Source organism: Hemitrygon akajei, chromosome 24 (genome assembly GCF_048418815.1).
Source record: "Hemitrygon akajei chromosome 24, sHemAka1.3, whole genome shotgun sequence".
NCBI classification, from domain to species: Eukaryota; Metazoa; Chordata; class Chondrichthyes; order Myliobatiformes; family Dasyatidae; genus Hemitrygon; species Hemitrygon akajei.
Window position 1 is genome coordinate 39,624,975 of NC_133147.1, and position 25,731 is coordinate 39,650,705.

General features: G+C 53.7%; 2 protein-coding genes across 5 annotated transcripts in view; both read right to left on the minus strand.

The window, feature by feature from the left end:
- The window catches only part of tafazzin (tafazzin, phospholipid-lysophospholipid transacylase), a 54,447-nt gene extending 37,631 nt beyond the window's left edge, over nucleotides 1-16,816 (minus strand). For both annotated transcript variants that reach the window (XM_073028681.1, XM_073028680.1), the window contains exons 1-5: nucleotides 16,458-16,816; nucleotides 15,038-15,166; nucleotides 12,952-12,997; nucleotides 7,250-7,335; nucleotides 2,932-3,012 (exon numbers count right to left, since the gene is read on the minus strand). In XM_073028681.1, coding sequence (XP_072884782.1) covers nucleotides 2,932-3,012; nucleotides 7,250-7,335; nucleotides 12,952-12,997; nucleotides 15,038-15,166; nucleotides 16,458-16,566 — 451 coding nt within the window. In that variant the 5' untranslated portion in view covers nucleotides 16,567-16,816. The remainder of the gene's footprint in view (nucleotides 1-2,931; nucleotides 3,013-7,249; nucleotides 7,336-12,951; nucleotides 12,998-15,037; nucleotides 15,167-16,457) is intronic.
- A 6,015-nt stretch (nucleotides 16,817-22,831) lies between these two features.
- The window catches only part of LOC140716025 (cyclin-dependent kinase 16), a 56,976-nt gene continuing 54,076 nt past the window's right edge, over nucleotides 22,832-25,731 (minus strand). For all 3 annotated transcript variants that reach the window (XM_073028683.1, XM_073028682.1, XM_073028684.1), the window contains one exon: nucleotides 22,832-24,896. Coding sequence is in view for 1 of the 3 variants with exons in the window: in XM_073028684.1 (XP_072884785.1) it covers nucleotides 24,859-24,896 (38 nt within the window). In the remaining 2 variants the exon portion in view is untranslated. The remainder of the gene's footprint in view (nucleotides 24,897-25,731) is intronic.

Consider the following 25,731-nt stretch of genomic DNA (forward strand, 5'->3'; position numbering starts at 1 on the left):
GGGTAAGGACGGTAGGGGTATGGATGGTAGGGGTACGGACGGTAGGGGCATGGACGGTAGGGGCATGGACGGTAGGGGTATGGATGGTAGGGGTAAGGACGGTAGGGGTATGGATGGTAGGGGTATGGATGGTAGGGGTATGGATGGTAGGGGTAAGGACGGTAGGGGTATGGACGGTAGGGGTATGGACGGTAGGGGTAAGGACGGTAGGGGTATGGATGGTAGGGGTATGGACGGTAGGGGCATGGACGGTAGGGGTAAGGACGGTAGGGGTAAGGACGGTAGGGGTATGGACGGTAGGGGTATGGATGGTAGGGGTATGGACGGTAGGGGCATGGACGGTAGGGGTAAGGACGGTAGGGGTATGGACGGTAGGGGTATGGACGGTAGGGGCATGGACGGTAGGGGCATGGACGGTAGGGGTATGGACGGTAGGGGTATGGACCGTGGGGCATGGACGGTAGGGGCATGGACGGTAGGGGCATGGACGGTAGGGGCATGGATGGTAGGGGTATGGACGGTAGGGGTATGGACGGTAGGGGCATGGACGGTAGGGGTATGGATGGTAGGGGTATGGACGGTAGGGGCATGGACGGTAGGGGTAAGGACGGTAGGGGTAAGGACGGTAGGGGTATGGACGGTAGGGGTATGGATGGTAGGGGTATGGACGGTAGGGGCATGGACGGTAGGGGTAAGGACGGTAGGGGTAAGGACGGTAGGGGTATGGACGGTAGGGGTATGGACGGTAGGGGCATGGACGGTAGGGGCATGGACGGTAGGGGTATGGACGGTAGGGGTATGGACCGTGGGGCATGGACGGTAGGGGCATGGACGGTAGGGGCATGGACGGTAGGGGCATGGATGGTAGGGGTATGGACGGTAGGGGTATGGACGGTAGGGGCATGGACGGTAGGGGTATGGATGGTAGGGGTAAGGACGGTAGGGGTATGGATGGTAGGGGTATGGATGGTAGGGGTAAGGACGGTAGGGGTATGGATGGTAGGGGTAAGGACGGTAGGGGTATGGACGGTAGGGGTATGGATGGTAGGGGTAAGGACGGTAGGGGCATGGACGGTAGGGGTATGGACGGTAGGGGTATGGACGGTAGGGGTAAGGACGGTAGGGGTATGGATGGTAGGGGTAAGGACGGTAGGGGTATGGATGGTAGGGGTATGGATGGTAGGGGTAAGGACGGTAGGGGTATGGATGGTAGGGGTATGGACGGTAGGGGTATGGACGGTAGGGGTATGGATGGTAGGGGTATGGATGGTAGGGGTATGGACGGTAGGGGTAAGGACGGTAGGGGTAAGGACGGTAGGGGTAAGGACGGTAGGGGTATGGACGGTAGGGGTATGGACGGTAGGGGTAAGGACGGTAGGGGTATGGACGGTAGGGGCATGGACGGTAGGGGCATGGACGGTAGGGGTATGGACGGTAGGGGTATGGACGGTAGGGGTATGGACGGTGGGGTATGGACGGTGGGGTATGGATGGTAGGGGTATGGACGGTAGGGGTATGGACGGTAGGGGTATGGATGGTAGGGGTATGGACGGTAGGGGCATGGACGGTAGGGGTAAGGATGGTAGGGTTATGGATTGTAGGGGTATGGACGGTAGGGGTATGGACGGTAGGGGCATGGATGGTAGGGTTATGGATTGTAGGGGCATGGACGGTAGGGGTATGGACGGTAGGGGTATGGACGGTAGTGGCATGGACGGTAGGGGTATGGATGGTAGGGGTAAGGACGGTAGGGGTATGGATGGTAGGGGTATGGATGGTAGGGGTAAGGACGGTAGGGGTATGGACGGTAGGGGTATGGACGGTAGGGGTATGGATGGTAGGGGTATGGATGGTAGGGGTAAGGACGGTAGGGGTATGGACGGTAGGGGCATGGACGGTAGGGGCATGGACGGTAGGGGTATGGACGGTAGGGGTATGGACGGTAGGGGCATGGACGGTAGGGGTATGGACGGTAGGGGTATGGACGGTAGGGGCATGGACGGTAGGGGCATGGACGGTAGGGGTATGGACGGTAGGGGTATGGACGGTAGGGGTATGGACGGTAGGGGTATGGATGGTAGGGGTATGGACGGTAGGGGCATGGACGGTAGGGGTAAGGATGGTAGGGTTATGGATTGTTGGGGTATGGACGGTAGGGGTATGGACGGTAGGGGCATGGATGGTAGGGTTATGGATTGTAGGGGTATGGACGGTAGGGGTATGGACGGTAGGGGCATGGACGGTAGGGGTATGGACGGTAGGGGTATGGACGGTAGGGGTATGGACGGTAGGGGTATGGACGGTAGGGGCATGGACGGTAGGGGTATGGACGGTAGGTGTATGGACGGTAGGGGTATGGACAGTAGGGGTATGGATGGTAGGGGTATGAACGGTAGGGTTATGGATGGTAGGGGTATGGATGGTAGGGGTATGGATTGTAGGGGTATGGACGGTAGGGGTATGGACGGCCATGGTCTGTCTGCAGGTTGATGACAGGTAGGTAGGCCTCAGTCTCGATAGACCATGGATTTGCACCTTGAAAAGTTTCCGGGGTGCAAGCCTGGGCAGGGTTATTTTTAATGGAAGACCAGCAGTTGCCCAAGCTGCAAGTCTCCCCTCTCCACACCACCGATGTTGTCCAAGGGAAGGGCATTAGGACCCATACAGCTTGGCACCGGTGTCGTCGCACAGCAACGTGTGGTTAAGTGCCTTGTTCAAGGACACACACGCAGCCTCAGCCAAGGCTCGAACTAGCGACCTTCAGATCACTAGACGAACTCCTTAACCACTTGGCCACGCGCCAACAGAATGATTGGTAGGCACAGGTTAGATGGGCTGAAGAGTCTGTTGTGATCTATGACAGAAGCATCTTGAGCTGGGACTGTTGCCAAGTGGCCGGAAACGAACCAGGTTCACAAGTCCTGGCCTCACCTTCTGGAAAGAAGTGCACCCAGTCGCCATGGTTCAACTTTTCTAGCAGGAAGTCCATCCCCTTCTGGTAAACACCGTCACCTGCATAGGACATGCCAGTGTAAAGGGAGGGCAGAGGTCAAAGTAGGACAATCTGACCACTCAAGCAACTGATGTTAACTCATCTTCTTCACACCGTCCCTCGGTAACCCTTACTTCCAGTGTTGTGTCACTGAATGTAACCCCACTGACGTTAATCCAGCTCCCTCACACCATCCTTCAGAGACCCCTCTGCCCCAGCACCTCGTATCATTGACTGTATCCCTACTGACATTAATCCAGCCCCCTCACTCCATCCCTCAGAGACCCCTCTGCCCCAGCACCTCGTATCATTGACTGTATCCCTACTGACGTTAATCCAGCTCCCTCACACCATCCCTCAGAGACCCCTCTGCCCCAGCACCTCGCATCATTGACTGTATCCCTACTGACGTTAATCCAGCCCCCTCACACCATCCCTCAGAGACCCCTCTGCCCCAGCACCTCGTATCATTGACAGTATCCCTACTGACGTTAATCCAGCCCCCTCACACCATCCCTCAGAGACCCCTCTGCCCCAGCACCTCGTATCATTGACAGTATCCCTACTGACATTAATCCAGCCCCCTCACTCCATCCCTGAGACCCCTCTGCCCCAGCACCTCGTATCATTGACTGTATCCCTACTGACGTTAATCCAGCTCCCTCACACCATCCCTCAGAGACCCCTCTGCCCCAGCACCTCGTATCATTGACTGTATCCCTACTGACGTTAATCCAGCCCCCTCACTCCATCCCTCAGAGACCCCTCTGCCCCAGCACCTCGTATCATTGACAGTATCCCTACCGACGTTAATCCAGGCCCCTCACTCCATCCCTCAGTGACCCTTCTCTCCCCGTGTCCTGTGTCATCAACTGTATCCCCATTGACGTTAATCCAGCTCCCTCACACCGTCGCTCAGTGACCCCTCTCCCACAGTGCCCTCTGTCACTGACTGTATCCCATTGATGTTAATCCAGCTCCCTCAGAGACCCCTCTCCCATTGTGCCCTCTGTCACTGACTGTATCCCATTGATGTTAATCCAGCTCCCTCAGAGACCCCTCTCCCATAGTGCCCTCTGTCACTGACTGTATCCCATTGATGTTAATCCAGCTCCCTCAGAGACCCTCTCTCCCACAGTGCCCTCTGTCACTGACTGTATCCCATTGATGTTAATCCAGCTCCCTCAGAGACCCTCTCTCCCACAGTGCCCTCTGTCACTGACTGTATCCCATTGATGTTAATCCAGCTCCCTCACACCGTCGTTCAGTGACCCCCTCACCCATTGTGCCCTGTGTCACTGACTGTATCCCATTGATGTTAATCCAGCTCCCTCAGTGACCCCTCTCCCACAGTGCCCTCTGTCACTGACTGTATCCCATTGATGTTAATCCAGCTCCCTCAGAGACCATCTCTCCCACAGTGCCCTCTGTCACTGACTGTATCCCATTGATGTTAATCCAGCTCCCTCAGAGACCATCTCTCCCACAGTGCCCTCTGTCACTGACTGTATCCCATTGATGTTAATCCAGCTCCCTCACACCGTCGTTCAGTGACCCCCTCACCCATTGTGCCCTGTGTCACTGACTGTATCCCATTGATGTTAATCCAGCTCCCTCAGTGACCCCTCTCCCACAGTGCCCTCTGTCACTGACTGTATCCCATTGATGTTAATCCAGCTCCCTCACACCGTCGTTCAGTGACCCCCTCACCCATTGTGCCCTGTGTCACTGACTGTATCCCATTGATGTTAATCCAGCTCCCTCAGTGACCCCTCTCCCACAGTGCCCTCTGTCACTGACTGTATCCCATTGATGTTAATCCAGCTCCCTCAGAGACCCTCTCTCCCACAGTGCCCTCTGTCACTGACTGTATCCCATTGATGTTAATCCAGCTGCCTCACACCGTCGTTCAGTGACCCCCTCACCCATTGTGCCCTGTGTCACTGACTGTATCCCATTGATGTTAATCCAGCTCCCTCAGAGACCCTCTCTCCCACAGTGCCCTCTGTCACTGTCTGTATCCCATTGATGTTAATCCAGCTCTCTGTGACCCCTCACCCATAGTGCCCTCTGTCACTGACTGTATCCCATTTATGTTAATCCAGCTCCCTCAGAGACCCTCTCTCCCACAGTGCCCTCTGTCACTGACTGTATCCCATTGATGTTAATCCAGCTCCCTCACACCGTCGTTCAGTGACCCCCTCACCCATTGTGCCCTGTGTCACTGACTGTATCCCATTTATGTTAATCCAGCTCCCTCAGAGACCTCTCTCCCATTGTGCCCTCTGTCACTGTCTGTATCCCATTGATGTTAATCCAGCTCCCTCAGTGACCCCTCACCCATAGTGCCCTCTGTCACTGACTGTATCCCATTTATGTTAATCCAGCTCCCTCAGACTCTCAGAGACCCCTCTCCCATTGTGCCCTGTTACTGACTGTATCCCATTGATGTTAATCCAGCTCCCTCAGTGACCCCTCACCCATAGTGCCCTGTCACTGACTGTATCCCATTGATGTTAATCCAGCTCCCTCAGAGACCCTCTCTCCCACAGTGCCCTCTGTCACTGACTGTATCCCATTGATGTTAATCCAGCTCCCTCAGAGACCTCTCTCCCACAGTGCCCTCTGTCACTGTCTGTATCCCATTGATGTTAATCCAGCTCCCTCAGTGACCCCTCACCCATAGTGCCCTCTGTCACTGACTGTATCCCATTTATGTTAATCCAGCTCCCTCAGACTCTCAGAGACCCCTCTCCCATTGTGCCCTGTCACTGACTGTATCCCATTGATGTTAATCCAGCTCCCTCAGTGACCCCTCACCCATAGTGCCCTCTGTCACTGACTGTATCCCATTGATGTTAATCCAGCTCCCTCAGAGACCCTCTCTCCCACAGTGCCCTCTGTCACTGACTGTATCCCATTGATGTTAATCCAGCTCCCTCACACCGTCGCTCAGTGACCCCTCTCCCATTGTGCCCTGTCACTGACTGTATCCCATTTATGTTAATCCAGCTCCCTCAGAGACCCTCTCTCCCACAGTGCCCTCTGTCACTGACTGTATCCCATTGATGTTAATCCAGCTCCCTCACACCGTCGCTCAGTGACCCCTCTCCCATTGTGCCCTGTCACTGACTGTATCCCATTTATGTTAATCCAGCTCCCTCAGAGACCCTCTCTCCCACAGTGCCCTCTGTCACTGTCTGTATCCCATTGATGTTAATCCAGCTCCCTCAGTGACCCCTCACCCATAGTGCCCTCTGTCACTGACTGTATCCCATTTATGTTAATCCAGCTCCCTCAGACTCTCAGAGACCCCTCTCCCATTGTGCCCTGTTACTGACTGTATCCCATTGATGTTAATCCAGCTCCCTCAGAGACCCTCTCTCCCACAGTGCCCTCTGTCACTGTCTGTATCCCATTGATGTTAATCCAGCTCTCTGTGACCCCTCACCCATAGTGCCCTCTGTCACTGACTGTATCCCATTTATGTTAATCCAGCTCCCTCAGACTCTCAGAGACCCCTCTCCCATTGTGCCCTGTTACTGACTGTATCCCATTTATGTTAATCCAGCTCCCTCAGAGACCCTCTCTCCCACAGTGCCCTCTGTCACTGTCTGTATCCCATTGATGTTAATCCAGCTCTCTGTGACCCCTCACCCATAGTGCCCTCTGTCACTGACTGTATCCCATTGATGTTAATCCAGCTCTCTGTGACCCCTCACCCATAGTGCCCTCTGTCACTGACTGTATCCCATTTATGTTAATCCAGCTCCCTCAGACTCTCAGAGACCCCTCTCCCATTGTGCCCTGTTACTGACTGTATCCCATTTATGTTAATCCAGCTCCCTCAGAGACCCTCTCTCCCACAGTGCCCTCTGTCACTGTCTGTATCCCATTGATGTTAATCCAGCTCCCTCAGAGACCCTCTCTCCCACAGTGCCCTCTGTCACTGACTGTATCCCATTGATGTTAATCCAGCTCCCTCAGAGACCCTCTCTCCCACAGTGCCCTCTGTCACTGTCTGTATCCCATTGATGTTAATCCAGCTCTCTGTGACCCCTCACCCATAGTGCCCTCTGTCACTGACTGTATCCCATTTATGTTAATCCAGCTCCCTCAGAGACCCTCTCTCCCACAGTGCCCTCTGTCACTGACTGTATCCCATTTATGTTAATTCAGCTGCCTCACACCGTCGCTCAGTGACCCCTCACCCAAGTGCCCTGTGACCTGACTAACATTAATCCAGCTCCAGCTTACCACGGCACACAGGAACACATTTCCCCAGGCTGAAAAACCGTGAGTGTAGCTCTTTAGTGAAACAGATGTCGGCTGCAGTGGGAGTCCTGAAGTTGAGAAAGGTCAGGATTAACTGAAGCCAGGAGGTGCTATCCTGAGATCTCACCCTCCCCACCCTATATTGCAGCAATGACCTATCTCCACCCCCCCCCACCCCCATGTTGCTTCATGGAGACAAAGATATTCATCCTGACCTCGAGGTCACAGATCGAACAATCACAAATTGAGACGTTGTGTGGAGGGAGCTTCACTCTGTGTCTGACCCCGGGAGTGTGTGATGGGACTGTGTGGAGGGGATTTCACTCTGTGTCTGACCCCGGGTGTGTGTGATGGGACGGTGTGGAGGGAGCTTCACTCTGTGTCTGACCCTGGGAGTGTGTGATGGGACGGTATGGAGGGGGTTTCACTCTGTGTCTGAACCCGGGAGTGTGTGATGGGACTGTGTGGAGGGGGTTTCACTCTGTGTCTGACCCCGGGAGTGTGTGATGGGACGGTGTGGAGGGAGCTTCACTCTGTGTCTGACCCTGGGAGTGTGTGATGGGACGGTATGGAGGGGGTTTCACTCTGTGTCTGAACCCGGGAGTGTGTGATGGGACTGTGTGGAGGGGGTTTCACTCTGTGTCTGACCCCGGGAGTGTGTGATGGGATGGTGTGGAGGGAGCTTCACTCTGTGTCTGACCCTGGGAGTGTGTGATGGGACGGTATGGAGGGGGTTTCACTCTGTGTCTGAACCCGGGAGTGTGTGATGGGACGGTGTGGAGGGGGTTTCACTCTGTGCCTGAACCCGGGAGTGTGTGATGGGACGGTGTGGAGGGAGCTGCACTCTGTGTCTGACCCCGGGAGTGTGTGATGGGACGGGGTGGAGGGAGATTCACTCTGTGTCTGACCCTGGGAGTGTGTGATGGGACGGTGTGGAGGGAGCTTCACTCTGCGTCTGACCCCGGGAGTCTGTGATAGGACGGGGTGGAGGGAGCTTCACTCTGTGTCTGACCCCGGGAGTGTGTGATGGGATGGTGTGGAGGGAGATTCACTCTGTGTCTGACCCCGGGAGTCTGTGATGGGACGGGGTGGAGGGAGCTTCACTCTGTGTCTGACCCCGGGAGTGTGCGATGGGACGGTGTGGAGGGAGCTGCACTCTGTGTCTGACCCCGGGAGTGTGCGATGGGACGGTGTGGAGGGAGCTTCACTCAGTGTCTGACCCCGGGAGTGTGTGTTGAGACGGTGTGGAGGGAGATTCACTCTGTGTCTGACCCCGGGAGTGTGTGATGAGACGGCGTGGAGGGAGATTCACTCTGTGTCTGACCCCGGGAGTGTGTGATGTGACGGTGTGGAGGGAGATTCACACTGTCTGACCCCGGGAGTGTGTGATGGGACAGTGCAGAGGGAGCTTCACTCTGCGTCTGACCCCGGGAGTGTGTGATGGGACGGTGTGGAGGGAGATTCACTCCGTGTCTGACCCCGGGAGTGTGTGATGTGACGGTGTGGAGGGAGATTCACACTGTCTGACCCCGGGAGTGTGTGATGGGACAGTGCAGAGGGAGCTTCACTCTGCGTCTGACCCCGGGAGTGTGTGATGGGATGGTGTGGAGGGAGATTCACTCTGCGTCTAACCCCGGGAGTGTGTGATGGGACGGTGTGAAGGGAGATTCACTCTGTCTGACCCCGGGAGTGTGTGATGGGATGGTGTGGAGGGAGCTTCACTCTGTGTCTGACCCCGGGAGTCTGTGATGGGACAGGGTGGAGGGAGCTTCACTCTGTGTCTGACCCTGGGAGTGTGCGATGGGACGGTGTGGAGGGAGCTGCACTCTGTGTCTGACCCTGGGAGTGTGCGATGGGACGGTGTGGAGGGAGCTTCACTCTGTGTCTGACCCCGGGAGTGTGTGATGAGACGGCGTGGAGGGAGATTCACTCTGTGTCTGACCCCGGGAGTGTGTGATGTGACGGTGTGGAGGGAGATTCACACTGTCTGACCCCGGGAGTGTGTGATGGGACAGTGCAGAGGGAGCTTCACTCTGCGTCTGACCCCGGGAGTGTGTGATGGGACGGTGTGGAGGGAGATTCACTCTGTCTGACCCCGGGAGTGTGTGATGGGACGGTGTGGAGGGAGCTTCACTCTGTGTCTGACCCTGGGAGTGTGTGATGGGACGGTATGGAGGGGGTTTCACTCTGTGTCTGAACCCGGGAGTGTGTGATGGGACTGTGTGGAGGGGGTTTCACTCTGTGTCTGACCCCGGGAGTGTGTGATGGGACGGTGTGGAGGGAGCTTCACTCTGTGTCTGACCCTGGGAGTGTGTGATGGGACGGTATGGAGGGGGTTTCACTCTGTGTCTGAACCCGGGAGTGTGTGATGGGACGGTGTGGAAGGGGTTTCACTCTGTGCCTGAACCCTGGAGTGTGTGATGGGACGGTGTGGAGGGAGCTGCACTCTGTGTCTGACCCCGGGAGTGTGTGATGGGACGGGGTGGAGGGAGATTCACTCTGTGTCTGACCCTGGGAGTGTGTGATGGGACGGTGTGGAGGGAGCTTCACTCTGCGTCTGACCCCGGGAGTCTGTGATAGGACGGGGTGGAGGGAGCTTCACTCTGTGTCTGACCCCGGGAGTGTGTGATGGGATGGTGTGGAGGGAGATTCACTCTGTGTCTGACCCCGGGAGTCTGTGATGGGACGGGGTGGAGGGAGCTTCACTCTGTGTCTGACCCCGGGAGTGTGCGATGGGACGGTGTGGAGGGAGCTGCACTCTGTGTCTGACCCCGGGAGTGTGCGATGGGACGGTGTGGAGGGAGCTTCACTCAGTGTCTGACCCCGGGAGTGTGTGTTGAGACGGTGTGGAGGGAGATTCACTCTGTGTCTGACCCCGGGAGTGTGTGATGAGACGGCGTGGAGGGAGATTCACTCTGTGTCTGACCCCGGGAGTGTGTGATGTGACGGTGTGGAGGGAGATTCACACTGTCTGACCCCGGGAGTGTGTGATGGGACAGTGCAGAGGGAGCTTCACTCTGCGTCTGACCCCGGGAGTGTGTGATGGGACGGTGTGGAGGGAGATTCACTCTGCGTCTGACCCCGGGAGTGTGTGATGGGACGGTGTGAAGGGAGATTCACTCTGTCTGACCCCGGGGGTGTGTGATGGGACGGTGTGAAGGGAGATTCACACTGTCTGACCCCGGGAGTGTGTGATGGGACAGTGCAGAGGGAGCTTCACTCTGCGTCTGACCCCGGGAGTGTGTGATGGGATGGTGTGGAGGGAGATTCACTCTGCGTCTAACCCCGGGAGTGTGTGATGGGACGGTGTGAAGGGAGATTCACTCTGTCTGACCCCGGGGGTGTGTGATGGGACGGTGTGAAGGGAGATTCACTCTGTCTGACCCCGGGAGTGTGTGATGGGATGGTGTGGAGGGAGCTTCACTCTGTGTCTGACCCCGGGAGTCTGTGATGGGACGGGGTGGAGGGAGCTTCACTCTGTGTCTGACCCTGGGAGTGTGCGATGGGACGGTGTGGAGGGAGCTGCACTCTGTGTCTGACCCTGGGAGTGTGCGATGGGACGGTGTGGAGGGAGCTTCACTCTGTGTCTGACCCCGGGAGTGTGTGATGAGACGGCGTGGAGGGAGATTCACTCTGTGTCTGACCCCGGGAGTGTGTGATGTGACGGTGTGGAGGGAGATTCACACTGTCTGACCCCGGGAGTGTGTGATGGGACAGTGCAGAGGGAGCTTCACTCTGCGTCTGACCCCGGGAGTGTGTGATGGGACGGTGTGGAGGGAGATTCACTCTGTCTGACCCCGGGAGTGTGTGATGGGACGGTGTGGAGGGAGCTTCACTCTGTGTCTGACCCTGGGAGTGTGTGATGGGACGGTATGGAGGGGGTTTCACTCTGTGTCTGAACCCGGGAGTGTGTGATGGGACTGTGTGGAGGGGGTTTCACTCTGTGTCTGACCCCGGGAGTGTGTGATGGGACGGTGTGGAGGGAGCTTCACTCTGTGTCTGACCCTGGGAGTGTGTGATGGGACGGTATGGAGGGGGTTTCACTCTGTGTCTGAACCCGGGAGTGTGTGATGGGACGGTGTGGAGGGGGTTTCACTCTGTGCCTGAACCCGGGAGTGTGTGATGGGACGGTGTGGAGGGAGCTGCACTCTGTGTCTGACCCCGGGAGTGTGTGATGGGACGGGGTGGAGGGAGATTCACTCTGTGTCTGACCCTGGGAGTGTGTGATGGGACGGTGTGGAGGGAGCTTCACTCTGCGTCTGACCCCGGGAGTCTGTGATAGGACGGGGGTGGAGGGAGCTTCACTCTGTGTCTGACCCCGGGAGTGTGTGATGGGATGGTGTGGAGGGAGATTCACTCTGTGTCTGACCCCGGGAGTGTGTGATGTGACGGTGTGGAGGGAGATTCACACTGTCTGACCCCGGGAGTGTGTGATGGGACAGTGCAGAGGGAGCTACACTCTGCGTCTGACCCCGGGAGTGTGTGATGGGACGGTGTGGAGGGAGATTCACTCTGCGTCTGACCCCGGGAGTGTGTGATGGGACGGTGTGAAGGGAGATTCACTCTGTCTGACCCCGGGGGTGTGTGATGGGACGGTGTGAAGGGAGATTCACACTGTCTGACCCCGGGAGTGTGTGATGGGACAGTGCAGAGGGAGCTTCACTCTGCGTCTGACCCCGGGAGTGTGTGATGGGATGGTGTGGAGGGAGATTCACTCTGCGTCTGACCCCGGGAGTGTGTGATGGGACGGTGTGAAGGGAGATTCACTCTGTCTGACCCCGGGGGTGTGTGATGGGACGGTGTGAAGGGAGATTCACTCTGTCTGACCCCGGGAGTGTGTGATGGGATGGTGTGGAGGGAGCTTCACTCTGTGTCTGACCCCGGGAGTCTGTGATGGGACGGGGTGGAGGGAGCTTCACTCTGTGTCTGACCCTGGGAGTGTGCGATGGGACGGTGTGGAGGGAGCTGCACTCTGTGTCTGACCCTGGGAGTGTGCGATGGGACGGTGTGGAGGGAGCTTCACTCTGTGTCTGACCCCGGGAGTGTGTGATGAGACGGCGTGGAGGGAGATTCACTCTGTGTCTGACCCCGGGAGTGTGTGATGTGACGGTGTGGAGGGAGATTCACACTGTCTGACCCCGGGAGTGTGTGATGGGACAGTGCAGAGGGAGCTTCACTCTGCGTCTGACCCCGGGAGTGTGTGATGGGACGGTGTGGAGGGAGATTCACTCTGTCTGACCCCGGGAGTGTGTGATGGGACGGTGTGAAGGGAGATTCACTCTGTCTGACCCCGGGAGTGTGTGATGGGACGGTGTGGAGGGAGTTTCACTCTGTGTCTGACCCCGGGAGTGTGTGATGGGATGGTGTGAAGGGAGATTCACTCTGTCTGACCCCGGGGGTGTGTGATGGGACGGTGTGGAGGGAGATTCACTCTGCGTCTGACCCCGGGAGTGTGTGATGGGACGGTGTGGAGGGAGATTCACTCTGTCTGACCCCGGGAGTGTGTGATGGGACGGTGTGAAGGGAGATTCACTCTGTCTGACCCCGGGGGTGTGTGATGGGACGGTGTGGAGGGAGATTCACTCTGTGTCTGACCCCGGGAGTGTGTGATGGGACGGTATGAAGGGAGATTCACTCTGTCTGACCCCGGGAGTGTGTGATGGGACGGTGTGGAGGAAACTCACCATCTCATTCGCCGAGTTCTCCACAAGTGCTTCAACTCAAGGACACCTGGAGGGAACAGGAAACGAGTGTTAAGGAAATGGTCAGACTGTCACTGATGAGGAGACTGCGGTTGAGGTTGTTGGTGGTCTCTCAGGACTCGTGGTAAGGTCAGTAGTGAGCGGACCCTGGTCCAGTAACGGAATAATGACAGCGGCATCAGAAAACACACACTGCTCCCAGTTGCAGTTATTTAAACACTTTGAGATTTTTACAAAGTGCCCTGTAAATCAGAACAGTGAACGATGACCTTAAACAGGTACATAAATATATTCATTTATTGAGATATAGCATGGACTAAGCCCTACCAGCTCTACCGCGCCTCCCAACAATCCCCAATTTAATCCAAGCCTAATCATGGGGCAATTTACAAGGACAAATTAACAGTCTTTGGACTGTGAGAGGAAAACCAGAGCACCCAGAGGAAACACACGTGGTCACAGGGAGAACGTACAAACTCCTTACTCCGGGAATTGAACCCGGGTTGCCTGTACTGTAACGCGGTGTGCCGGCCTGCCGCTCAGCATTATGTGGGGCACGGATGAAGATGAACGCTTGCAAGCTTTCCACCTCAGGTTCAAGGTGAAAGGTGAAGTATTTAAGAGGAAGCTGAGGGCAGTGCAAGTATGGAACAAGAAACATTTTTCCCATAGTGTGGCGACCAGAAGTGCAGACAGTCCAACTCACGTCTCGTGCCTTTGGAACCCGAACTTTCAATTCTGTACCCTGCCTAATGAAGGCAACGATGCCACACACACAAAATGCTGCAGGAACTCAGCAGGCCAGGCAGTATCTATGGAAAAAAGTAGCAGACATTTTGGGCTGAGACCCTTTGACAGGACCAGGGATGCCTAATCTGAAAATGTTTAAATCTTTTGTGTAACGACCTGGGAAGGGTTTCACTTCTAATGTAATGGGCTTTCTGTAGCAGCAGTTTGACTAGCGATAACTGGGGCTTTGGAATGTGCGCTGCCCAATGAAGGGAGGGTTTTTCTCTTGTTGTGTGCCTGAGAACGAGGGGATCTGCGTCGTTTGTTCGGCGGAAGATGAAGAGAGAAGACGGCTGAAAGGAGTGGACTTTGTCGACGAAGCCCGGGGGGGAGTCGATGGAGGATCAGTGGAAGGGAAACAGTGAGGTCCGACGTGTGCATTAGACTGTTTGATTAAAATGGGCCCTTTTCTTTTTGTTTTTCTTTCCTAACCCTCTGGTCAAATTAAGAATTATAAAGCTAAATCGTTTAATCGCATATGGTGTACTGTTATTTTGTGGTACTGATTTGTAACAGGGGAACACATCACACAGCACCCACACAAACAAGAGATTTTGCCCTTCAGATTTCACACGTTTGGCGGGGCCAGAGACCGTCTTCCCCAGACTAACACTGCCGGCCGAACCCGAGGGTTACATTAATATCAAGGGATGCTTCCTTCATTAGTGTATCGACACACGTGTGTAGCTTTGATCACCTACCTACAGGACAGAGATCAAAACGATTTAAAGAGTGCAGAGAAAATTTACAAGGATGTTGCCAGGACTTGAGGACCGTAATTATAGGGAGAGGTCCAAAAGATCATGACTTTATTCCTGGAGTGCAGAAAAATGAGGGGAGATTTGATAGAGAAGTACAAAATTATGTGGTGTATAGACAGGGCAAACATAAGCAAGCTTTTTCCACTGAGGTTGGGTGAGGCTAGAACTAGAGGTCATAGGTCAGGGGTGAAAGGTGAAATGTTTAAAGGGAACACGAGGGAAAACACCTTCACTCAGGATGGTGGGAGTGCCAGCGAAAGTGATGGAAGTGGATACAATTTTAACACTAGTTTGAATAAATATGTGGATGGGAGGGGTATGGAGGGTGTGGTCCAGGTGCAGTCAATGGGACAAGGTCGAATAAGAGTTTAGAATGGACCAAGAGGCATGTTTCTGCAGTGAATCCAGAAATAGGGCATTGCCAGTGTCAGGAGGCTCTCCCGCACAGCAGGAATCCCTAATGGATTTTGTGTGAATTTCCATCAAATGCAGGGCTTTGGAAGAAACGCATTCCTCACCCCAGATGTGTGGGTCATCCATGCAGGACTGGTGGTTGGCAACAGTGATGAGGGGCTTATCATGCGGACGCCGTTCAATTGCCTCGTACAGGGTCTCCTTGTTGTGAACCAGCAGCCGGTTCATGTATTCTGTAGGGAAAGACCACAAGACACGGGAGCATTCAGTCCATCGAGTTGCTCTCTGATTTATTATCCCTCAAACTCACTCTCCTGTAACCTTTGACACCCTGGCTAATCAAGAAACAATCAACCTCCACTTTAAATATTCCCCACAACCTGCCGCCCACAACTACCTGTGGTGACAAATTCCACACATCCACCACTCACTGGCTAAAGATAATCCCTCTCATCTCCTTTCTAATTGAACGTCCTTCTATTGTGAGGCTGGGCTCCCTCCCCCCTCCCCCACCCCCCTATTCCTGCCTCCCCATCATCCCTCTCGTCCTCCCCATTCACTCGCCTACCGCTCCTCCGCATTCCCTTGCCTCTCCCTCCCTCATTTTCCCCTTCTCCCTATTCCCCCGTCCCTCCCTCATTATCCCTCTTATCCTCCCCATTCACTCGCCTACCGCTCCTCCGCATTCCCTTGCCTCTCCCTCCCTCATTTTCCCCTCCTCCTTATTCCCCCGTCCGTCCCTCCCTCCCTCACTATCCCTCTCGTCCTCCCCATTCACTCGCCTACCGCTCCTCCGCATTCCCTTGCCTCTCCCTCCCTCATTTTCCCCTTCTCCCTATTCCCCGTTCCCTCCCTACCCATTCCGTCCGTCCCTCCCTCCCTCATTATCCCTCTGGTCCTCCCCATTCACTCGCCTACCGCTCCTCCGCATTCCCTTGCCTCTCCCTCCCTCATTTTCCCCTCCCTATTCCCCCGTCCCTCCCTCATTATCCCCCTCGTCCTCCCCATTCCCTTGCCTCTCCCTCCCTCATTTTCCCCTCCCTATTCCCCCGTCCCTCCCTCATTATCCCTCTTATCCTCCCCATTCACTCGCCTACCGCTCCTCCGCATTCCCTTGCCTCTCCCTCCCTCATTTTCCCCTCCTCCTTATTCCCCCGTCCGTCCCTCCCTCCCTCACTATCCCTCTCGTCCTCCCCATTCACTCGCCTACCGCTCCTCCGCATTCCCTTGCCTCTCCCTCCCTCATTTTCCCCTTCTCCCTATTCCCCGTTCCCTCCCTACCCATTCCGTCCGTCCCTCCCTCCCTCATTATCCCTCTGGTCCTCCCCATTCACTCGCCTACCGCTCCTCCGCATTCCCTTGCCTCTCCCTCCCTCATTTTCCCCTCCCTATTCCCCCGTCCCTCCCTCATTATCCCCCTCGTCCTCCCCATTCCCTTGCCTCTCCCTCCCTCATTTTCCCCTCCCTATTCCCCCGTCCGTCCCTCCCTCCTCCCCACCCGAAGCTCCTCCACCCGTTACTCACGGGTCCAGATGCGGCTGTAGAGCCCCACCAACCCGGTCACCAGAGCGCTGCCGAGCCTCCAGCCCAGCCCCGGGCGCCGGGCGAATGGCCACTTCACCTCCATGGGCATCGGCGTGTCGATCACCCCAGACCCGAGGCTCGGAGCCCCGGAAGCCGGCGATGAGGCTGTGTGTGTTTGGGAGGGTCTCCTCCCTCTGAGATTTAACCCTTTCTATTCAAAGAATCCCCCACCCTTCAACCGAGACAAAGGGAGGATCTGCCCCACAGACGCAGAGCTTCCAAGTCACTCGAGACCGAGGCTTCACCTTTCCCCCTACTCGTGCACTGGGCCCAGGTATCCGCAGTGACGGCGGGCTGACGTCAACACGCATGCGGAGAGCGCCCTTAGCGCTCTGGGAAATGTAGGCAAATGTTTTTTTAAAACTTTTCAACTTTTTACAGAAAGAAAAAAATACCCTTCCCCCTCCCCCTAACATCCCTATAGAAAAAAAGAAAAAGAAAAAGAAAAAAAAAGAAAGAAAGAAAGAGTGCCTGGATATCGGAAGATCCCCACATGCTCCACGGAGTTCGTAATAACTTTAGTATATATATTTATTTCTTTCCCCAAATAACCAATTATTTTATCTTCGGAGCACCTATATATTTAATCCTGTCTTTTGTAAATAAGGGCGCCAAATTTTCAAAAATGTTTCATATTTATCTCTTAAATTATAAGTAATTTTTTCAAGTGGAATACAGCTGGAAATTTCATTCTTCCAACGATCTATATTAACTGCAATAGCCTTTTTGGCTACTGCCAGTGCAATTTTTATGAATTCTTTCTGATATTTATTCAGTTTGGGTTTCATGTAGGCTAATGTTCAGGGCAAAGAGGGCAAGGTGAGTGGGTGCGGGGTTAGTGGGAGAGGCTGGTGGGTGTTGGGGGGATTGGGGTTGGGTATGAGTGTGGAGGGATGGGGGTGGGGTTGGGGTCGGGGGTGGTGACAGGGTATGGGGTGGGAGTGAGGTGAGGGATGGGGGTGCTGGTGGGGTCTGGGTCGGGTGTGGGGTGGGGGCTGGGGGAGGGGTGGGATGGGGATCTGGGAGGGGGTGGGGGTGGGGGCTGAGGGAGGGGGAGGGTGGGGTGGTGAGAGGGGGTGGGAGTGTTGGCATTGAGGGCTGGGGTTGTATGGGGGCTATGGGAGGTGGAGGAGAGGGGGTGGGGTTGGGCCTGTGGGAGGGTGAGGGGAGGGGGTAGGGGTGGGGGCTGTGGGAGGGGAGGGGAGGGGTGTGGTGGGGGCTGTATGAGGGGGTTGGGGGGTACAGGTGGGTAGGGGTGGGGTGGTGAGGGAGTCGGGGTGGGTATGGATTGGAGGTGGGTGGGTTTGAGATGTGGGAGGAGAGGGTGGGGGGTGGGGGAAGTGGGAAAAGGATATGGGGTGGGGGAGTGCATGGGGATGCGGGGAGTGGAAAATGGGAGATGGGGGTGTGGGGAACTGAGGGGTTGGGGGAGTAGGGAAAGGGGAGGGGGAATGTGGTGTGGGGATTGGGTGTGTGGAGGGGTGGGGGAGTGGGTGAGTTGGGGGTGGTGGCATGGGGGTAGGGGAATTTGAAATGGGGAAAGTGAAAGGGGAGAGGAGGGGAATAGGAAATGGGAAAAGGGGGAGTGGAAAATGGGAAATGGCTGTGTTGGGAGCTGAGGGGTTGGGGAGGGGGGTGGGGGAGTAGAGGAGGGGAGGAGCTCTAGCAAGTGGGAATGGAGAGGGGGAACAAGGGGACATAGAAATGGGGAAGTGGGGACGGAGTGGGGGAGTTGGGCTGGGGAAATTTGAAACAGGGGAGGTGGAAGCATGAATGGGAAACTAGGGAGGAGTAGGGGGAATTTGAAATGGGGAAGGCGAGGGGAGGAGAGGTTATGAGATGGGGAGGGGAGGAGTGAATGCAAAACGGGGAGGGGGAATATGAAACGGGGAAGGGGAGGGGTAATGTGAAATGGGGGGAGGGGGAATGTGAAATGGGGAGGTGGAAGGGGTAATAGGAAATGGGGAGGGGAGGGGGAGAGAAATAGGAAATGGGGAGGGAAAATTGGAAGTGGGGGGAGTGGGAAATGGGTGTGTGGGGAGCTGGAGGATTGGAGTTGGGGAGTAGGGAAAGGGGAGGGGGAATGGGGAAGTGGGGACTTGGGGGAATAGGGGAAGTGGGGACGGGGAATGGGGAGGGGAAATGAGGTAGCGGGATGGAGATGAGGACTGGTGTGTGCTCCCACCTCCAGCTCTCCCTCCCTGACGTCAATTTTACTGACGTTGAGTGCGAGGTCGTTCAAATTTCGTAAATTTTATTATCAAACTACATATATGACACCATGTCCTAGCCTGAGATTTATTTTCCTGTGGGCATACTTAGGAGGACAAAGAAACACAATCGACTCAACAAAAAACTGCCCACAAAGCCGGACGAATGATCTTTGGGCAAAAAAAAACAAATTGTGCAAATACAGAAAAGAAAAAAATAATCAAATGAAAAATGAGTTGTCGATTCATTTGAAGTGAGTCCATAGGTTGTGGAATCAGTTTAGTATTTTGCTGAGTGAAGTTATCCACACCAGTTCAGGAGCATGATGGTTGAGAAGCAAAAGATGCCCCTGAACCTGGTGGTGTGGGACCTGAGGCTCCTGAACCTCCTTCCTGGTGGAATCAGTTCAGAGTTGAGGTTATCTTCACTGGTTCAGGAGCCTGATGGATGAGGAGTAATAACTGTCCCTGAACCTGATGGTGTGGGACCTGAGGTTCCTGAACCTCCTTCCTGATGGCAGCAGCGAGAAGAGAGCATGGCCTGGGTGGTGGGGGTTCCTGACAATGGATGGTACTTTCCCGTGATGGGTGCTCCATGTTGATGTGTTTCAGCGGTGAGGAGAGGTTTACGTGTTGGGCTGGATTTAATGAGCACTTCGGTCTGTGTGGGGCGACAGAGAGCATTGGGCTCCGAGGATTTTAGAGCAAAGGTGAATTGTTCAACGAGTCATTAATCCTGCGGGTTTCCATGCGTTTTCCTCGAGCGCCTTGCTCTTTGTAATGTGGTCTCCTGGGGCTTTCTGTTTAAATTTATATTGATAAGCTTGGGGATTCGGTGTCACTTGCATTATTTACGCTGACAGTGTCCTAGTTTTGATAACGTTAGGTCTGCTCTCCAGGTGTTGCTCGGCCAAGTCACCAATGTTAAACACCAGTCACGAGGAAATCTGCAGATGCTGGAAATTCAAGCAACACACACAAAATGCTGTGGAACGCAGCAGGCCAGGCAGCATCGATAGGGAGAAGCGCTGTCGACGTTTCCGGCTGAGACCCTTCGTCGGGACTAACTGAAAGAAAAGACAGTAAGAAATTTGAAAGTAGGGGGGCGGGGAATCTGAAATGATAGAAGACAGGAGGGTTAGGGTTAGCTCACTCCATGCCCTCCTATCTTCTCCTATCATTTTGGATTTCCCCCATCCCCTCGGCCCGAAACGTCAAAAGTGCTTCTTCCTATAGATGCTGCCTGGCCTGCTGCGTTCCACAGCATTTTGTGTGTGTTATTAGAATTAATATGAATAAACTCTGGTTGCCGTCTCCACATTGGAGTCTGTCTTTCCCCTGCACTTGAGTTCCAACAATGCCAGCATACATCTTTCCACGCCAGGCCGTGGTGTAACCAGTTAGTATAAGCTCCACCTATAGATGTCTGTCAGAGTTTCAGATGACATGCTGAATCTCTGCAAACTTCTGAGAGACACCTCTGTGCTTTTTGTAATGGTTGTTATTGTGACTTTACTCAACCAACAGATCTACCTCACTCCTGTAATCCTCCTTCAATGTTGTAAGAAAATGACTAAAATGAGATGCCACACCCGTGATTTTATCATCATGCAGAAAACCAAACTTCTTTCAAGGTGCAACAGCAGGTTCACCTGTACATCTGCACACAGAGCTCCTAATGCAGCTTTCTTGACAATGGAACAGTGAAACACAAACTGAACTCTGACTGGTTGCATGCAAGTCGCATCTGCAGGTATGCAAGCATCCCCACCATTGGGTGTCTACAGGAAGCACTGCCTCAAGAAGGCAGCGTCCACCATAAGACAGCCCCACCTTCCAGGCCATACCTTCTCGCAGCTCCTATTGGCTAGCAAGTACAGAAGCCTCAAGTCCTGAACCACCAGGTTCAGGAACAGCAACTTTCTTCAACCATTTGCTTCTTGAAACAACTGCACAACCCTAATCACCAGGTTAGCAACACTGTGACCACTTTGCTCTACAATAGGCTTTGTTTTCTAATTTTTCTTTCTCGTAAAAATTGAGATAAATTTTTTAAAACAGTGAATGTTGTGTATATGGGACATTGGAAAAAAAGTTGAATTTCCCCATGGGGATGAATAAAGTATCTATCTATCTATCTGATGCTACGTGCCTGTGAATGTGCTGCAAGTTAAGTTTCTCGTTGCATAGACTGGGGGACATGTTGTGGGATACCTCCAGGCAGTTTGCAAAGGACGATATGGTGCTTCTACAAACTTGTCAGTTATATTCTCCTCTGCCTCTCTAGTTGTGTCCGCTTGCACTGATCTAAGGACAAGCAGTAGAGCACTGAGAAAGAAAGGTATCTTTGAGAGGCTGTGCCCCACAAAGGCAGCATTCATCACCTACACCTCTGCTTCCTCAGGAGGCTACTGATTTTTTTTATTGATGTACCCTCATAAAAACCCTATTGGGATGCATCTTGGCTTGGTACGACAACTGCTCTGCATGAGGCCATGAGTCACAGACACAGCTTGGCACATCACAGAAACCAGCTCCCCTCTATGCACTTCTCGCTGCCTCGGTAAAGCTGCCAGTGTAATCAAAGATCCTCAGACATTGGGCATTTCTTTTCCATCAGGCTGAAGGTACAAAAGCCTGAAAGCACATACCACCAAGGTCCTGGGCAGCTTCTATCCCCATGATCAGATTCTTGAACAGAACTCTTGGTATGATAGAATGGACCCTTGACCTCACAATCTACCTTGTTCTGATAACTGCATTTTATCGTTTACTTGCATTGTTCTTTCTCTGTAGCTGTTACACTCTATTCTTGCCCCAGCTCTGTGCACTGTGTAATGTGCATAGTTCCCTGAAGGTGGAATCTCATGTGGATAGGGTGGTGAAGAAAGCTTTTGGTATGCTGGCCTTTATAAATCAGAGCATTGAGTATAGGAGTTGGGATGTAATGTTAAAATTGTACAAGGCATTGGTGAGGCCGAATTTGGAGTATTGTGTACAGTTCTGTCACTGAATTATATAGGGAAGATGTCAACAAAATAGAGAGAGTACAGAGAAGATTTATTAGAATGTTGTCTGGGTTTCAGCACCTAAGTTACAGAGAAAGGTTGAACAAGTTAGGTCTTTCTTCTTTGGAGTGTAGAAGGTTGAGGGGGGGACTTGATAGAGGTATTTAAAATTATGAGGGGGATAGATAGAGTTGGCATGGATAGGCTTTTTCCATTGAGAGTAGGGGAGATTCAAACAAGAGGACATGAGTTGAGAGTTAGGGGGCAAAAGTTTAAGGGTAACACGAGGGGGAATTTCTTTACTCAGAGAGTGGTAGCTGTGTGGAACGAGCTTCCAGTAGAAGTGGTAGAGGCAGGTTCGGTATTGTCATTTGAAAAAAAATTGGATAGGTATTTGGACAGGAAAGGAATGGAGGGTTATGGGCTGAGTGCAGGTCGGTGGGACTAGGTGAGAGTAAGCGTTCGGCACGGACTAGAAGGGGCGAGATGGCCTGTTTCCGTGCTGTAATTGTTATATTTTATCTGTAAAAACAGTATGCAAGGCAATAATAAACCAATACCAGTTTATTGGTATGATTCTCATCATGATGAGGTAGTATTTGAAGGTTCATACCAGGAGCTGGTAGTGTCAGAGACAGGGATGGTGGGCACAATGCCAGCCTATTGGTGGGATGTGAGGTTTTGCCGGCTGCTCACTGTGGGGTACCTACTCCTTCTTTGGCATTACAGGGAGAGCAAAGTGGAGTACCATCAGGGCCATCACAGAGTCTCCACATGGCTATGGATCAAGAGGTGATACCTGCTGGGACAGAACCCAGGTGTGATCAACCCCGGCTGGGTCACCTGGATCCGAAACACCCGATGACCCCAGGTTACATCTCCGATGACGTGTCCCACTGCATCTTAGATGTATCTCAGTACTGACCATTCAGATATCTGACGGTGGAGGGGCAGAAGCTGTTCAATCATTGCATGTGCCTCTCCTTTGTGCCCTGGGGCAGTTAACTCTCCCTCTGCCCAAGCGGCTCATGGGTCCTTGATGTGGGAAAATTGTCCGTGACCTTTGTCCGCCTGAGGAAGTTCAGAGAAAACAACCCCGATTGCTCAGCAATTTTTATTTTTATTATTTTCCTTCATTTTTAAATTTTATACATATTGCATTTCTCAACAAGTCAAAAGAAACATTCAACAGAAACTATTTACTCAGGAGAATGTGTTGAACAAATCTCATAAAAGTCACTGAAGTTTTTCAAGTTTTTTTTGTTTCCAAGAGCAATGGTGTTAAATAGAGAAAACTACATAAAACTAGTTGCCAGGGGACGGAGTGGCCCTCCTCGTGTGAGATTATTATATTTACAAGCAGCTACGTGACTTCCCAGGCTCCCTCTCCACCCAATATGGCCGCTGCTGACTACTGTTGCACCATAGGGCTGGCCGGAGGCTGCCACATCGCAGCGTGGCATCGAGGGCTGTCGGGAGCATAGAGGCACTCACACACGCACTGATACAGAATACACAGGCACGCACACTCACACAAGAGTACACAGGCACGCGCGCACACGCACACACACACACACACACACACACTCATTCACTCTGTTAAAGACTACGGGTTCCAGCGGGTTTGCCCCGAGGAGAGAGGTCCAGTCCCCAGGGAAAGCGAACCCAAAAAGCAAGTGGACACGGGAGGCAGAGGGGGACAGGGAAGGCGACAACACCTGACAACCTGGGGCACCTTCCGAGCGTCACCAGATGAGCAAGGCCTGGATTCCGGCGAGGCGTTTGGTCGGCTGGACGTAGGGCGGGATGGGGTGGAGTGCTTCTGGCAGGCCACGGCTCGGTCCGGCATGGCGCCTGGATCTTCTCTCCATCCCCAGCAGGAAGGGGGCTGCATCAGCCAGGGGCTCGTAGGGAGGGGGAGAGGTGGGACTCCAGCTATGTTATTCCAGCATTTTGTGTGTGTCACTCAAGATCTCCAGCACCTCTTGTGTGTGTGTGTGTCTCTCTCTGGGCACCTTGGCCCGAGAGAGCTTCCTCCCTCATCTCCCCTCCTCCTCCTCCAAGCCCCGGACATCCCACTCTTCAGCATGTTCCCCTCCGCCGGGTTGCCTTGGTTGGGAGGAGCCCTGGGCGATCAAGGGATCTGTCCCACCTTCCATAGGCCTCTCTCGTCTCACCATCACTCTCCTCGCTGACGTCCTGTTCCTGGGTAAGCGTAGCTAGCTCCAATCCCCGTGCCCTCCCTCTCTCTGCCTCCTGCTTGGGGAGAAGAGCAGGCTGTGGCGGTCGGGAAGGCGCGACGGAGCTTCGAGAAACGGTGTGGTTTCCTTTCCAGCTTCCCATCCCCACCAAAACCCAACGGGCCCCCAGTCCCGAATCTCGGGACTCTCCCCGGCACAGAAAACAAATTACTTCACGATTTGTCACGACAGCACTATAATGTTAAGAGTTTAAAAAATAAACCTTAAAAATCCATTGCAAAGTTCACACATCATATTTTTAAAAACAAAAAAAATAAAAAAAAATAAACTTGAAATATTGGAAGATACTGGAGCTGAATCTTTGCACAGAACACCTCTGGCAGGAGTGTGACAGAGCCCGGCTGGGGGTGGGGGCAGTCACTCTCTGTCACTGAACAGCAGCCCTGCATTAGATGGAGGGTGACGGACAAGTACGTGTACTGGAGGGAGGTGGACAGAGAAGAGCACAGGAAGAGACAGAAACACACACAGGCAGAAAGAGATTGAGGCAGACAGATAGTCACACAGATGCAAAGGGAGAGAAAAATATAGACAGACATGTAGAGGGAGATTTAGAGAGCCATACAGATGGGGAGAAAGTTGGAGGAGAAGTGAGAGAGAGAGAGTGTGATGTGACCGAGGGGAGATGCAGAGAGTGAGGGGGACAGATGAGGGTGGGGGTGGGACAAAGCACACACACACACACACATATACACACGCACAATAACGTGGGCTGATGGAGACTCGCCGAGACTCTTGTTTGCCGCCCGGAGTTGGTGGTCAGTCCTGCACACCGCTCCTAGCTGGGCCCGGACGTGAATGCTGCCTCTATGTTCTGGGCTGACGGGGCACGACGCTGGGTGGGACTCGGTGTAGTGAAGTGTCAGAGTAATATGCTTTGCCTTCTGTTCCTGCCATTTGCTGCAAGCAGAGAGGGAGAGCAGGGTCACTGCCAAGTTGGGACGGAATGCAGAGTCAGTAATTACCCTCCCCTCCGCTGGTGGTCATTACCTGCCACTTGGGATGGGCCATGCAAAGCACCTGGATCCTGCGGCAGCTTCCCAAGATGGAAATAGCTAAATTGCACACGGAACACAGTACAGGCCCTCTGGCCCACAATGTGGTTCTGAGCTTCTAACCTACTCAAAGCTCAATCGAACGCTTCCCTCCCACATAATCCGCCCTATTTCAATCTCATTTTCCTAACAAAGACTCTCTTAAATGTCCCTAATGTATCTGCCTCTACCACATCCCCACCATTCCCTGTGTAAAAACCTACCTCCCACATACCCCCTCCAATCACCTTAAACACGAGATTGTCTCCAATTGCTGGAAGCACAGATGCCAGAATCACCTTCCAGCTATCCTCCTTCCCTTCCTCCCACCTTTTCATTCTGGAATCTTCCCCCTTTCTTTCCAGTCCCAAAGAAGGGTCTCAGCCCAAAACGTCTGTCAAGTTTGTCCAGCATTTGGTGTGTACTGCCTTAAAGTTATGCCCCCACAGGTTGGCCATTTCTGTCCTGGAAAAAAGCCTCTGGCCGTGATCATCGTGTCACCTCTCATCCTCCATTGCTCAAAAGAGAAAAGCCCCAGCTCACTCAAAAAGGGGACATAACTTTAAGGTGATTGGAGGAAAGTATAGCGGGATATCAGAGATTGTTGCTTTTTACTCAGTGATAGGTGTGTGGAATGCCCTATCAGCAGCGGTGGTGGAGGCAGATACATTAGGGTCACTTAAGAGACTCTTAGATAGGTA